This window comes from Mixophyes fleayi, unplaced genomic scaffold (genome assembly GCF_038048845.1).
Source record: "Mixophyes fleayi isolate aMixFle1 unplaced genomic scaffold, aMixFle1.hap1 Scaffold_4059, whole genome shotgun sequence".
Lineage (NCBI taxonomy): Eukaryota > Metazoa > Chordata > Amphibia > Anura > Limnodynastidae > Mixophyes > Mixophyes fleayi.
Genome location: NW_027448041.1, coordinates 1 through 16353, shown reverse-complemented (window position 1 = coordinate 16353; position 16353 = coordinate 1). Strand labels below are relative to the sequence as shown.

The 16353-nt window shown below is 37.4% G+C and overlaps 1 protein-coding gene across 1 annotated transcript; it reads left to right on the top strand.

Moving 5' to 3' along the window:
* The first annotated feature begins 1850 nt into the window (after window positions 1-1850).
* On the top strand, window positions 1851-12739 carry LOC142134165 (ubiquitin-conjugating enzyme E2 W-like). Its single transcript, XM_075194502.1, has 4 exons — window positions 1851-2638; window positions 6575-6730; window positions 8506-8581; window positions 10536-12739. Exons 1-4 carry the CDS (start codon window positions 2498-2500, stop codon window positions 10547-10549), a joined length of 387 nt encoding a protein of 128 aa, XP_075050603.1. The 5' UTR covers window positions 1851-2497; the 3' UTR covers window positions 10550-12739.
* The last annotated feature ends 3614 nt before the right edge of the window (window positions 12740-16353 follow it).

Genomic DNA, 16353 nt, shown 5'->3' with positions numbered 1-16353 from the left:
ACTTGATATGTATGTTGGGAATATAAGAATATACTGTTTCATTGTCTTGCACTTATTGGCACACAAAGGGCACGGAAACGCCAGTGTCTTTAAAATCCTGTGTGTGCCCTGAAGTTCAGTTTAGCATAGGGATCAGCGATCCCTTATTTAGGTTGGTGTTTTTTTTGTCTAAAAGTGTAACATTTTCAATATGCTTGTACATCTGAGCCTTAAGCCAGTCTTGTCTAATGTAAATATTATGCAATACATGTATAGTTTGTTGTATTTTACTGAAGGTTTACAAATGTCACTAACTTAAAGCAAACACAAACATATGTAAAGAGATATACAGAGCCATTGTTTTTGGCTGTGCCCCATAACCACCTTACCTCCTTCAAAATAATTTCTGTCAGTCTTATGTTTGTTATAATCCTCTCACAATGTTAAAGTTGCTGGTGGTGTGGCCTTGTCGCAGGGGCCATGGCTTGACATTATTGGAGCATATGATCTCATTAGGCTGGTTATCAAAAGCCTATGATGCAGCTTGTCAAAAGTGATCACGCTTGCGTGCACTCCAGTGAACCCCATGATCTGCAACCCCCTCTATTTACCTCTGTTCACTTGGGGTGAACAGAGGTAAATAGAGCATGTAGCATAAAAAGGCATCTTGATCCCAGTAGGAAAGGGCCTTTAGGAATGTGACCTGGCTTGAAACTAAAGAGAACAGGTAACAGGGAGAAAGGCTCCTTAAGCTTCCTCATACACCAGAGGGGTAGCATTACATTGTCTAGCATAGGTAGCAATACTAGGTATTTTTCATTGTCTGGCTGAAAAAAAGCATTTTGCATTGCAGGGAAATTCTTATATATGTACTCGGAGCTTTTCCACTATGTCCAATTTTGCAAGTACCATATGAACGTAAAATATAACTAGTGAATAAACATTAAAAGTATATAAGCTTATAAGGCATTTTGCATTTTCATATGCCATTATTTCTGATACTTGGTTTTCTAATTAAAAGTCCATAGAACACTTTTATATACTGAATAATACTGACAACTGGCTAAAAACAAGGGTTTAAACTGGTATACAATTGCTTTTATTTAAGACACAGGAAAGGTAACCTAAAACTCTTTCCATGACCTTGTTATAACACTGGAAACACAAAGCTTAATGTTGCTTCCCTGGAGGACTTGCTGGAAGCGGCTAAAAGTACTTTTGCTAGGCCCGTAGCAACTCCTCACCTTGTCAGACTGTCACTTTCCCTGATTTACACTGGTGACCAATATCCATACAAAATATACTGTAGGCGTTGTCCTACTCTTTAGTGTCTCCCAGGTGACCAGATAAACAGCCACACCAAAAACCAAGTCTTAACTACCATCAATCTCCTGGTCCATTGTACATCTGACAACCGCTGACCAAATTGGTCTCAAAATCACCTTGTGGGTGAGGCTCCACTATCCTAATTGCCCTAATTTTAATATTCTCTGCCGATTAGTAGAATCTGCCAAAAACTACTATTGTAGTCAACAGCCAACGTCACTAATATATGTTATGGGATCCAGTTGTTTGACCAGACTGTTGTATGGCTCAATTTGGTCAGCCATGTGTGATTCTTATTGAACAGTTGCCGATCAAACGATTGCATATCACCGTGCCTCCGGCTTAACTGAAATGCTATTCGACAAAACGGAGATGTTCTTATCTGTCAACTTGCCCACAGTAAAAAAACAAGCAAAAAAAAACTGTTCTTCCTTTACCTGATTTCAGTTTTACAATGTAAATTTAGAGCATAGATTTTTTTTTTTGTGTTAGTGAGATGGGGGATTACAAATAAAGAATGAAGTGTAGTAGTCACACGAGTTCATTTTTGTTTTTAGCCACTTTTTGGTAAGGAGGTGTAAACTTGCCCCCCTACTGTAAAATGAATAGGATGTTAGGAGTTACCTCTGTGCTCCATAACCTATAGCTGAAATGAATCTATTGCTTTGATGTGTGGTCACAGAACTACTTATTGCCATATAATATATTTTACACTAGGGTATATATGCATAGCTCTCATTATTATGCAAAATTCAAGCTAATACCCAACATGTACTTCGTTTAGCCCTCATGTCCCCCAGAATAGGAAATTATTGGAACTAAGTTCAATAATTCTTTCAAGAAGCTTTTGGAGGTGAGACGTCGGCCGGAAAATTGAACATCCTCTGTTCTCTCTTTCTTTATGATGACACCATAACATAGACAGTGGTTTGTGAAATAAATTTACTCCTCACTTTACTCTGTGACTCGGGTACTTTGTTGACACATAAATATCATATTTTCAGGGAAAAGTGCTACCTCTGGTAAGACTTCCCCCACCTTGTTACCTTGGGATATTACTTTAATGTAAGCCACGTTGATCCTGCCTTTTAAAACAAGTCCTAAACATGTTGTTTTTAAACTAAAATTGTAAAAACGCTTTTTAACGTTAAAACCAGTTTAATTTTCCTGCATTTTTACTGTATATATTTGGATGGTAAAATTGAACTCCTCTTGTTTGTCACTTTTCAGGTGGATTGTAGATATGGAAGGAGCCCCAGGAACGTTATATGAAGGAGAAAAGTTCCAGCTTTTATTTAAGTTTGGCAGTCGATATCCTTTTGATTCACCTCAGGTAACCTCTCCCAATAGCACATTATTTAACATACTTAGTCGTACTAAATAACAAATACCTAGAGATAACAAAATGCTTATATCTTATATACTTGCCCAAATAACCCTGTTTTGTTTTTTTGTGATATCTCAGTGTCTTGAAGGCTTTATCACTATAAATTGCAAGTATTCCCTTGGTATTTTTCATGGGGCACCTTGAGACTTTTGGGGGATTTTGATGGTGTAAAATTAATTTTAGTTGCATTCTTACGGTGTATACTATAAATATATTAGCTTAAATATTGTATATTTAATTTAATATTATATTAAAACATATTAAGTAATGCAAAGCTATCCGCCCTGTGTCCCCCACACTCTTGTGTTTCTTCACCTCACCCTTATTGACTTCCTTGTGACCCTTCAGCATTCCCTTATCTGTTATCAGTCCTCTCTGCCTAGCTGCCCCTATCCTCATACATCATACCACTTTCATACTGCCGCCCCTGCAATATCCCGGGTTTTTCAAGCCGGGTTTTTGCAGGGTCTCGGAGCGTCCCAGCTCAGAAACACCATTCATACTGCACCTCGGACCCGGGAATTTCCCGGGTTGACCCCATTCATACTGCACAAGTCTGTGCCCTGGCAATTTGTGGGAGTCATCACCAGAGCAGTTTTCATTGGCTGAAAAATGGTGATGTCATTGAAAGGTGACTGGTTAATGCTGGAACACAGCATTTATATGTCTCATAATCTGGGGATGTGATGATTCACTCAATCAATATAATAATGTGTATAGTATTTGGGATCTAAGTACCTTTCTTCATCACTCAGCGACTGAACTTATCATTCGGATTCCTGCACAATATTTACAAAAAGGTATGGTAAGAAGGTGTGTACCAATGTGTAGACTGCAGCAGAACATACTCTCAGGCCAGCCTTCCAACACGCCTTGACAATTCATTTTGGCAAGATATTGTGATTTAAAGGTGCAGGGATAATAACTATTGGTGCTTAGAATTTAATTTTACTCTATGGTAATAAAACGAGGCAGCAACTTGACATGTACATTGAGCTTTCTTCTTTGTGACCCCTCTGTGGCTGAAGAATGAGCATTATACAGCTGCAGGGACTGGCTAAATGACCTTTAATTGTTGATGACCTTTATATACTACATATATTCCAAATTTAGTGTACTTGTAGCTCTATTCTGGTTGATGTTCTTAATTTTCTCACAATCCAAACCCAATTACTACATTTTACTCTTTCCCCTTTTAATAAAGAAAACTGAGAGGTCACCTTCAGTTCCAAAAAAATGTATGTACACAGCACAGTAGAATCACTGTGAGATATGCTGCACACAGGTCTGTACTATAAAACATACCCCTCACCATTGCCCCACAGTTCTTCATGATTCACTGACAGGCAGACAGCCAATCATCTTGTTTTCTGTGCAACCCGAGTTGCAGCATTCATAGTGCAGGCAACCCGGGTCCGACTTGGGAATTACCTCTCGATAAATCCCGGGTTGAAGACTCGGGTTTTTAGACCCGGGATTTTGAACTTGTACCATTCATACTGCACCAAGACCCGGGTCGTGTGAGCTCACCCCGGGAAAAACCTGGGATTTTGGTGCAGTATGAATGGGGTATAAGTCACACATGACTTCTGTAAAATTAAGGTAAGTAACTCTTTCATTCTCTTGGGTGACTGCCTGCTCTCTCCTACCTGTTCTTGCAGCTTTCACTACCTGCAGCTGCTCATGACTTAAACTCAGTTGATGCTTATCCAGATCCTGGAATGTTGGGGCCTATTTGTGGAAAAAAGACAGATACATAAAATATAGAAAGCTCCAACAAGCCCCAGTGTTAAATCAATAACACCCATGTTTAATTATTAAGCCTCCCTACCTGCAACCTGCCCTAACTATTTAAATTAAGCTAATAGTATTCACACTTAAATTGCCCAATTTTCCCCATCCAAATATCCCTAGTAATAAATTAATTACATTTACATTTAATAAATATACCCATTTCCCACAACTATCCCTGACATTAAATAATTTGTATTTACATTTAATAAATAGCCCTCCTTCTCCCCAAACTCAGCCCCACATTCATTTAATAGTATTTTTAGCATTTATTTACCCTGTAAGGGGCAAAATCCAGTAAAGACATATATATTCTTGAATTTGGTAACTATGTTGGTTACAAAATGTAACGCTACATTACAATTCTTTAATCTGAAAAAAAACTATGCTCACATCTGCCTGAAGGATGAATACTTTTATCATGCAGAAATTTTTGTTTTTGATTGAAAAACAATTTAATTGTCTGTAAAACGAGCCAACTACTTATCAGTTATTGTATTAATGTACTTGCTTTAATATAGTGAATTCTGCTGCTGATTACTTAAGTGGTCATATTTTAGTACAAGCCATTTCGGTTACTTATTTAGTGTGGGTTACCAGAGGCAGATAAAGAATTAGGCCAATAACTACATGGCATACAGTACACATGCCTTTGTTGTGCGCTGCTTATCTACTAGAGCAGGGAAATGTTATTTAAATATTAACCTTTATACAGGAAAACTTCTCAATTGGATGTTGTGCAGGCGTATAGATATTTAGTTTCAGTAATATCCGGGAACTGCATTCTGTGCAGAATTTTCTCTCATATGCCTGTTTATATCATTTTTTTTGTAATGTCCATAAGACAGTTATATTTGTTATCTCTATATACAGTACAGTACTGCCTCCTTTGACGGATCACATGATTGCAGCAAATGCTCAGATTGTAGAACTAAGTACATATTGCCAACTACAAACCAGATTCATTCATTGGATTTGTTTTCCTGAAATAGGCAGCAGATGGTTTGAAATGTTAAATATAATTATTTTTTTTTTAACTTATTTTTTTAATGCATTTGTTTGGTTACTGCTATAAAATACATTCATTATATGTTTATCCCGGTGTTTGTAACCTTCATTTCATGGCTGTGATCTTTCTTAACATAAACTTTGAAAAGCAGGAAGCACAAGTAGTGAAGAACGGTATGGGCATCCAAGTAGTGCTAAAGTTGGTAATGTACTCACTGGATATTTGGTATTATGTACCAGAGCAAGCTGTAGGTAAGCCTGAATCTCTTAATACGCAAATCTTAGGAGCCTCTGCTCCATCATTATAATGTTCCTAGCATCAGATGTTCCCTAGTCATGAGGACACCCTGAAGATTATATTGACCAAGGGGTACCCAACTTGCTGTGGTAAATCTGTTCCAGATACTCCATTGAGTATATTTCCTTCTTCATTATAGCTTGACTGCTCATAGCATTCTGCAGTTTTAAACTCCTAGGAACTGGCAAAGCACAACAAGACCAATGTCTTGCAGCAAAGTCAACGCTATATATATTCGCCTTCAAGACACTGAGATATCCAATATATTTAATGATTATATTTTTGGATCAATTATATCATTTTCTATATACAAATATGTTGCTTTTATATACCTTTTTAATAGATCATGTTTGAATTACATGGTACTGTAAGCTCAGATATCTGCTCACATGAGTTTTAAACATTAACTTTTACTTCCTTTAAGTTTGCATAAATCTATACCTCTCAATATTGTACAATCCAAAACCAACATCCTTTGCAATCCTTGGGAGAGCTATTGTTAGTTTTTTGGGGGGTTTGTTTTGTGAGTATTTGTTTTTTTCTTTGGTTTATTTTGTTGTTGTTGCATATCTTTGCTTTTACTATTTGCCGCAATTGTTCACAAGTAGCCCATGGACAACATCTAGTTTTTTTTATCACTTTAAACCAGGAACGTTTATTACTTTCAGAAAGTGTATTGGTAAGGGGTTGCATTACAGTATTCTTCTTAGTAGTGATTATTCACTATTATCACTTGTAAAGACTTTTTCTAAAATCTTTAACGTGGAAATTTATTTTTCTTGCAGGTTATGTTCACCGGTGAGAATATCCCTGTCCATCCTCATGTTTATAGCAACGGTCATATCTGTTTATCTATCTTAACGGAAGATTGGTCACCCGCGCTGTCTGTGCAATCTGTTTGTCTTAGCATTATCAGCATGTTGTCCAGCTGCAAGGAAAAGGTAACAGCCACATCCGGTCTACATCACCATTTAGTCCTTTATGTAGTTTTCTTTGGCTTGTATGGATCTCTCTCTGATGTGTAGTGTTGGTAGAAATTCAGCATTTGGAAGTGTACCATATTATAATGGATAAGGTATATGTGTCATTAAGTAGAGAACTGTCAATGCTAGTATACGCACACAGCTTCTGCCACTATATATTTGTGGGGTGTACTCGGCTGCCCCTCTAGTAGTTTTTCCCTAGAAATAACTACACCAACATAAAAATGTTTGCTAGCTTTTTATACTTGATATTACGGGACAGTACATCACATTGTCCACCTGCTATTCCACAGATTTGGTTTATTTTAAGCAAGCCACGAGTTGGCTATCTAAGACATCATCTGTGTTCATGGCATGGCTTCTCGTTATAGGTGGTGTCACATATGCAGTGTGAATGCCAGAGCTTTTCCACCTAAGACTATGTACTAGTGTTCATAGGGCTCACATCGCTCTGTGCTGACACATTAAAGTGAATGGGTAATGCTCTTCCCCTGTCATACTGGAGTGCTTGCACGCAGCATCTTCTGACTGTAAGCTCCACTTGCGATGGGATGAACTTTCCCCTTTCACTTCATGAGCACAGAGTGATTTCAGAGCAATGCAGCAGTGATGGGTTGGAAAAACTCTTGCATTCAAATCACCTGTATGACACCGCCCAATGGTAAGAGAAGCTTCTAAATGCATAACAGTATATTTAATCTGCACAGAGATTAAATATCATTACATTTCTAGCACGGACATATAGCCTAGTTTTTCAAAACATAGACTCCACATATGGCAGGTTAACCTTTATCACTTTGCACTCTGCACTCTGAAGTATTGTTTTGGGTAATTCTATATTAGATCATGGCATTACATTGACTCCTATAATGATATAATGCATTTTTAAGTTCTAAAACTGTACTACAATCTCACCCTATGTAACTGGGAGCTGCCAGGCTAATCTCTCAGAGACCTGGGCTGCATGTGCCGGGAGTATAGACATTGCCTTGTCCATTTCAATGTTTTGATTTGTTTTCAGATAAATATTTAAAACAGGAGGCATAAACTGAAGCTGATATCAGAAAATAATATATACACAATGCCCCCTGTGAGGGAGGAGAGATTTCTTAGATATGGCAGCTTTCAGTGAGCAGGAGCAAACAATGTACTCTTTATCAGTACTGGTTATTACTGTTTGGTTTTTTTGTTTTTATGTGAGGGCGGTGACTTTGTGTCTGATTTAGCCAATATGTGCATTCTAAAAACAGAGTGGCATTTCTGAAACCTGCTATGACAGAGAAAGATCGTGTGAACTAAAGCAAAATATCAGCAATTTGCTGCACTCGGAAAAGAACAAGTTCCAATTGCTATGGGCAATAACAACTTTATCATTTGCTCCCATTGAAGTCTGTTATCCGCCCCTATGCGTTGCACATGTTCTGGAAGAGTTTAGCTTTTCCAAGGAACATGACCACTTGCAAGCTTTGTTCCCCTGTAGGACTGTTTCCTCAAATCCATTCCTGATATGTTCTATAAAAGCAAACACACACACACACACACACACACACACACACACACACACACACACACACACACACACACACACACACACACCGTTATTAGGCATACATGGATTGGTGAGTGTTAATGTTGATTAGCTTTCAAATTTGCCGTATTGGTAATGATTTGGCTTAATATAATCTACTCCTTTTTAATTTGTGACGTTGGTTTTTATGTTCTTTTGCTTTTAGAGAAGACCTCCAGATAATTCCTTTTATGTAAGAACATGCAACAAAAATCCAAAGAAAACAAAATGGTGGTATCATGGTAAGTGTATAAAGTGCACTGAGCAGGATAATTACACCCACTCCCTTTGTTCATTACATTGCCAACACCACCTTTATTGTTTGCACTACATTTGCTTGAGTCATTAAGGAGTGCAAAGAAAAAAAGAGTAAGTTTTTCTCAAGGTCAAACCATGTTACAATACAAGGGGTGCAAATTAGTTTATTTTGCACATAAGTTAAATACTGGTTGTTTTTCATGTAGCACACAAAATACTTGATAGCTTTATTTGTTCACTGACATTTAAAGTTGATCTAGGGCATGCCCTACCCCTACTAATAAATCTGTCCTCACATTTTAAATTTATAACCCCCCCACCCCCCCCCCCTCCAATGCAACATGGTTTTTCCCAGGTGAAAAGTTACTCTTTTTTTTTTTTTTTTTTATGCATTGCTCAATGTGTTTACCTTTGTGGTCATTTATTAATATGCATATTGGTATCATATTGTGAAGCCCTGTACTGTGAATGATTAGACATTCACATCATTCCCTGCCTCAGCAGAACTACAATATGAATTTCTTACATTGACACACACATGTATGTACACACACACTAGGGCCAGGTAAACTAACCAGCAAACATGGAGAGGGCATAGACTCCATACAGATTGAATTATTTATTTTGCGCTTGTTGTATTCAAAACTGACCCTTCGCATTTAATACAATTCAGATATTATACATTTATACTATTGAGCCTTTCATCGATGCCTACATTCTAAACAGGAATTGGTCATATGTTGAAGTGGTCTAATCACACCTGCCCGTGGGACAGACAAGGCCTTCTAGTTTGTACCCCAGCTTCCCTGATGGCTCCATTAACTCTTTTGGATCACATAGTTGTTTTGAATAGCACTCAGCCAGCGAACCCAAAATAACTTAAATATGTCTCTCTATGGAGATACTGAACAGCACTGTTATAATAAAGTTCCTAGAAAAAGTAAACGGTTAGGAAATAAAGGAAAAAAACTGTTTTTGGAATGATTTCGTGTTTTTAACTCCAAGATGTTGCAACAAGTTAATTTGGTAGGGCAATGTTCTGTAGATCTTTCGAGCTATTTGTGTTTACGCTGGCAGAGTGGAAAAACCTTTGTGTTTTTAAGTCATTCTTTCCTTAAAGGCTGACTCCATCCAATAAACTTACCAAAGTTTTTTTCGGTGGAAATGGATAAGTAAAACATAAATGCAAAACAATACTTACCTGCATACAATCAAGGCAGCGCATTGTCCAGCTGAAAATGTCAGGAGATGGGGGGGACTTATGGTGTGGATTGCCACAACACAGGTAAGTAATGCTTCAATATTTTGCATTTATGTTTTACTTATTGAACCCTGCGTGAATTTGAATTATATTGTTAATTTGTCTGTTAAACAACATATTAATAACAACACTTTGATTAAATAAGGTGCACATAAATACTCCACTTCAAGCATACCATGCTTTTGTAATATAAAACCACCTAGTAGAGATCCTTACTATTATTCTCTTTTATTTATAATATTTATTTATATAGCGCTGCAAATCCTGCAGCGCTGTACATAGAACTCGCTCACGTCAGTCCCTGCCAAATGGAGCTTACAGTCTAAATTCCCTAACATATACACACACACACACACAGACAGAATAGGGTCAATTTAATAGCAGCCAATTAACTTACTAGTATGTTTTTGGAGTGTGGGTGGAAACCGGAGCACCCGGAGGAAACCCACGCAAACACGGGAAGGACATACAAATTCCACACAGATAAGGCCATGATTGGGAATTGATTTCACGACCCCAGTGTTGTGAGGCAGAAGTGCTAACAACTAAGCCACCGTGCTGCCCATATGCTACAAAATGTCCGCACTCCATACTATGTACTTCCATATTAAGCTGCTTTCATGTTTATCACAAGGTCTAATATGCATTTCATCTTTTTCTTTTTTCTTTCTTTAAAGATGACACATGTTGATGCCACTTGCAAGCGCCTCTAGAAGAAGATTATCCTGCTGAATAAACAAGCACTTTGGTCATTTAAGTCTTTGAACTTTAACCTTTGACTAGAGGTGACTGTATTAAAAGAAGACTACTTCCTTTTTACTGCATTTTTACTAGTGTGCATTGTGGCGCATGTTGATAGCTGTCTCAGCACATGCAGCTGACATGCTTTATTAGTCATACTGGATTAATGCAGGCGTCAGGACAAAATTCCAATTTTTTTTTTTTCTTTTGTTCTTTCCAAGATTTCCCAGGTCCTCATGTGTTGTGCAATAACAATGATAAATGCATGATAGGGCCTACTGGATATATCTACCAAATGCATTTGGATAATAAGGAACACTTCCACCATTACATTGCCACCCATGACATCAGGATACTATGCATTGTGATCATGAAAATGGCGGCATGGCTAAACATGCTCGACCTGAAGGACTGCGAAACAGGAACTGTATTTATTCACTTGTTTCCTATGTCAGGTTGTTTGCAAATGTCTTCTGATGAGTGCAAGGGACAGGTACAAAAAAAACTCAAACCAATGTGGTAACATACATAAATTGTATATAGCTAATGATAGAGTTTAGAGTACTGTATGTGTGTGAGACATGCTAGGTTATAGGTGACTTGATGTGTACCTAAACACAGTAGAGGAAGCCATTTTGTGGGCCGAAACCAAACTTCAGCCTACCAATTCACTAGGAACTAGTGACGTTCCTGAGAAGTAAAACAGAGTGCTTCATGCCTCTGTGATGTCACTAGATCCTAGTACAGGAACAGGATGCATTCTCTTGAATATTGGTACACCCCACAAAATGGCTGCCTCCACTGCACAGAAGCGATGGCTACATTTCATATCAGAACGGGTGGTGATATGAGTGAGTTGCAGTCTTTAGATAGACCTGAGTATCACATAATAGCTTTTTATTTCAGTCAATGCTCTTTGTTTTGTTTTGTTTTTCCTCGCGATCAGCATGAGCCCTGCTCAGTCTAATGTATTTGTTTGAAAACACATTTTGTCACTTTTTGTTTGTTTATTTTGTTGTCATGCTGTCTTGTTTAGTTAATACAAAAGTTTATTTAGACCGAGAAACCTGGTTTCTTCTCATATATTTTATTCATGTTTTTCTTGTTGCCTGCAACCAACATTAGCAAACACAAAGTAGTGTAGACAGTATGTTTACTGTACAACAAGTAAAAATATATTTTCTTAGACCATGCTGATTATTAAACACTCCTCTTTCCCAAAAGCTAAATATTTCTTTATTTTTTACAATATTGTAGTTGAATCTTTTCATAAAAAAGCCTCTAAATATTATTCTCTTTATTTCCTATATTGTTTTATTTTGAATGGTAATAGAGCAGATCATTCTTTAAAACAAAGCAAATACCTACGGGGGAGGGTAGAGCTATTTTTCATGTCCATCAGGGAGGTATACCTTAGCACCCCCTATTGCTGCCTGAGATTGCTGGGTTTCGTAGCTCAACAGTATCTTTAAAAGCCAATGGGGGTCTTGGGCTGCTTCCGCTATATTAGAAGTAGGCAACCTATGGGCTATCCAGCTGCTGTGGAACTAAGAGTACCAGCATGCCTTTCCAGCAAAAAGCTGCCGGGTCAAGCTGAGACTTGTAGTTCTACATCTGCTGGAGGGCTACAGGGTACTCCACTCTGCACTATGATAACTTAGTTGTTTGCTTTGTGGAGAACTGTAATAGTCAATATTTTATTTTAGTCAATAATCAAAGTATTGTAGTTTTGTTCCCAAAGAATATCCGTCGCACTCAGTGATCCTCAAATAGGTGGCTGGGTTATGTAGAAATAAATGAAAAAAAATAGCTTCTGTAGAAATACAATGTACTTGAAGAAAAAAACAATTAAAATATATATTCACAGACCTCTGAATGTTATACACTGAGCCTTGTGCTATTGATTTAAATTGAATTCCTAACCGTTTGAATTTAGACACTGTGACCAGTTTTCCAGTGAAATTCTTGACCTTTTTTGGAAATTGCTGAGCTGCGTTAGGGCTTTGCATTAAAGATATAAAACGAGTTGGTAGCTTTGAAGCCTTTGACACCAGACAAAGCATTATTGCTTTAACTCTTCGAACTGTTACTGGGTTTTGTGGATTATTCTGAGTCAAATAAATTCTTTTTCCTTATCTTATCCTTGTTTTGTGTATTATTAATACTCTCCACACACTTTTTCCTTCTGATATATACATATACGATGTAAAAAGATAGAGGCTGAGATCAAAAGTATTACTTTTTATACAAGATAACTTGTGTTTTAGGTTTAGTGCACTATAAAAGGGGAACTCGCCCCACCCCCACCCTCAGATCCGCGAAGACCCATATGGATTAGAAATTATTCTGCAGTTGTTCAATTGGCTCTATCAACAACTGTGCTCATGATTGACAGCCACTGAGGAAATACCCCATTACTGGCGCCAATGAGAGTGAGATCCATGTAGGCACACAGGCAGCAGTGGCAGATGTCCTAAGGTAAGATAATGTTCAGTACAAGAATTCAACCTAACTGTAGTCTGCAGCCCACTACGCCTCTGCTTCTTTCACCCCGGCTCCTCTAATCTCCCTTCTGCTGATACGGGATATGATTTTAGGAGAATGGAAAGGGTCCAAATATCTACAGATGCATCAGCCAACTTTGATGACCCAGTCGACTACTTCACATGGACACGGCCAGGCCATTTTCCTTGTTGACAGATTAAATGTGTGTATAGAAAGACAGTCCTTGTAGACTTTGTTTCTGCTTAGTCAAAAATAAAATACTTTTGATATTGGGCTTTTTAATTTTTTTATAGTAATCAACTTCACCTATACAATAGGAAAAACTGACACTTTGAGCGACCCTAACATTCAGCAAGAAATGTATATTTTAAGTGGAAAAAAAAAAAGACTAATGCAATTTTTTATAAATAATGTAAGAACTCCGCAGTTGACATAGTGCAGGCTACAGGTCATTACATCTCTGTGCTGTACCACTTATGCTGACCGGTACAACAGTGGATGTTCTATTGTATTATGCCGCATGGAATCTAATATATAAAAGCCTAGCGGCGTGTGTTGGTGTGTGTGTGTGTGTGTGGAAAAAACTACCGGGTGACAGAGTGCTCAAGCTGCAGGGCCACCTGCTGAGCGGAGTTATATACTACACTGACCTACTAAATTCTTAGCATTATCTTCTAATATATAAAAGCCTAGCGGCGTGTGTTAGTGTGTATGTGTGTGGAAAAAACTATTTTCTCAGAAAGGGCTCATCCAATTGACCTGAAATTTGGTATACTGACATTATTTGACAAAAAAATTATAATCGTGAAGTCAGTTAACTTCCATCATCCTCCCTTCCCCCCCGTGGGAGGGATAGTAAAGGCTAAATTTACGAGTTGAGGGCTCAAACTCATTTTTGTGAGGTAATTTTACCTCATGAACACACATGCTGTGTTTGTGTGTGTGGAAAAAACTACCGGGTGACAGAGTGCTCAAGCTGCAGCGCCACCTGCTGGGCGGAGTTATATACTACACTGACCTACTAAATTCTTAGCATTATTTAATATATAAAAGCCTAGCGGCGTGTGTGTGTGTGTGGCAATGAAGATGACAAGAACCTTTTTAACACCTTAAGTAGCTTGATTTGACTAGAATGCATGAGTATCATGCACGGGTTAACTTGTTAGATATAAGAAGCCACACCTCTTGTTGAGCCCTGTACAGAGATTGACTGGAAGAGCAAGCACAGATTGAATAGAAATACATTACTAAAGATTGCAGTAGTCGGTAATAACATTGTGACACTGAACATGCTGGACAGATTTAATATAAATGTATAAATAATTTATTTTGGATATATTGTGTGGTTCATGATAATATACACTAGTGGATATACTTGGTCTTGAAAACCCTAGTTCATAAAATAGACATACAGTACATATATTTAAGCCATCCCTGCATCATTATTACATGTCTATGTCAGACTGGTACCATGTGCAAGAGAGTAAGACTAAAATTGCATAATGACAATTCCTAAATAGTATTATGACTATTAAAACCAATGGTGATACATGAAAGAAAACTATTTTTCTCCATGGTATGATTTTGAAAATAGAAGGCTTTTGCTTGTATACAAAACTCAATCAGACCAGGTAACTTCAAGAGCATTGTAGGTATGTACCAGTTACTTCTATTTAATGGTGGAGAACCTGTTGACTTATTACTGCTGTGCCCATAGCTAATCAGTGAATCATATTTTATTATGCCACATTTACAAAGAACATTCAAACATATTTATTGGCAATACTTTATTTTGTGGTGTTGTTGAAGGGGGGGGAAAAATCACTGAAAAAACACAATGATTTACATGAGAAAATTAAAGGTTTTGAAAAACAGGTCTATCAAGTTCTAGTTGGAAAGAAACACAAAACAAAAACAAGCAGTGCAGCGGTTTCGCTTTGGAGGGAAAGGAATATCTTTCTGAGACCACAAATTACAGTCTGATACGTTTCCTGGGTCAATCGCACCTCATATTGTCCTCTAATAGTTAGAATTATATCTAACACTTCTTGTAATAGGCCCCTAGGCATTGAGCTAGGGAATTTGTTTTCACTACCTAATAACTACAGCGTAACTACCCTTACAGTAAAGAACCCTTTTCTATACGCATGGTGAAATTCTTTCTGATATAAATATACATGTTAAGTAGGTCAACTGTTGGGTCCTTTTATAAATGAGTGTCTCTGAACCCTCTCAATTTCTTCATTATTTTTTTTATCTCAATACATTGAGTTTCCCAGAACTGTATAAAAGGTGTGATTTGACTTATACATTTTGTAATAGGACGTTTGGTACCACATGCATTTATTCTCCTTTTTTATGCATCCTTGGATTGTATTTGTTTTTGCTATCATTTGTTAACTGGTATTCCCATCTCTGTTTTCCCCAATTGTATTCCATTTAAAGTGAAGTAGCATAATTTCTGTGGCCTAGGTGCATAACACTACATTTTATCTACATTAAATTTCATCTGCCATTTTGCAGACCATTCTGTCTAAATCTTTCTGCTGTAAATTACTATAATGCTATGTGTCAATAACCATACATAGCTTGGTGTCGTCAGCAAATATGGACACCTTACTTTGTAGGCCCTATACAATTGCATGAATATTAAAAAAGGCAGTGCCTAACTCTGTTACGCCACTAATACCTTTAGCCCAGTCTGAATAGGTTTCATTTATAACTACCTTTTTGTCTCAACCCTCAACCAGTTCTCTAACAATGTACATACTTTTTTTTTTTTCCATAGACAAAGTAATCTCATGTTATGTACCAATCTTATGTGGAACAGTATCAAGCTTCTGCAAAATCCAAACATATCTCCTCAATTGCACTTGTTTCAGTTTGAAACTTATTCACCTTACTACCGGTATTAAACCATGCAGACTCTATCAGATAAATTTCTGTAGTATGTTTCAGATTCTCATTTCTCTGAGACCTTTTAAATAATATAGGAAGTCGAGCTTACCAGTCTACAATTTTAGGATTCTGATTTTGTAACTTATTTTATTTTTTTTAAAATTTGGAACTACTTCTGACTTTTGCAAATCTTTTCACTGACCCAGTTATAAGTGAGTCCATAAATATTTTGGGTAGTGGCCTATTGATTTCTGAATTTAGTTCCCTTCGCACGCATGGGTGGATGCTATCAGAGCCAGATGCAGTCTCTGTGTTGATCAATTTTTATTTATTTTTTAACTGCCTCCTCCT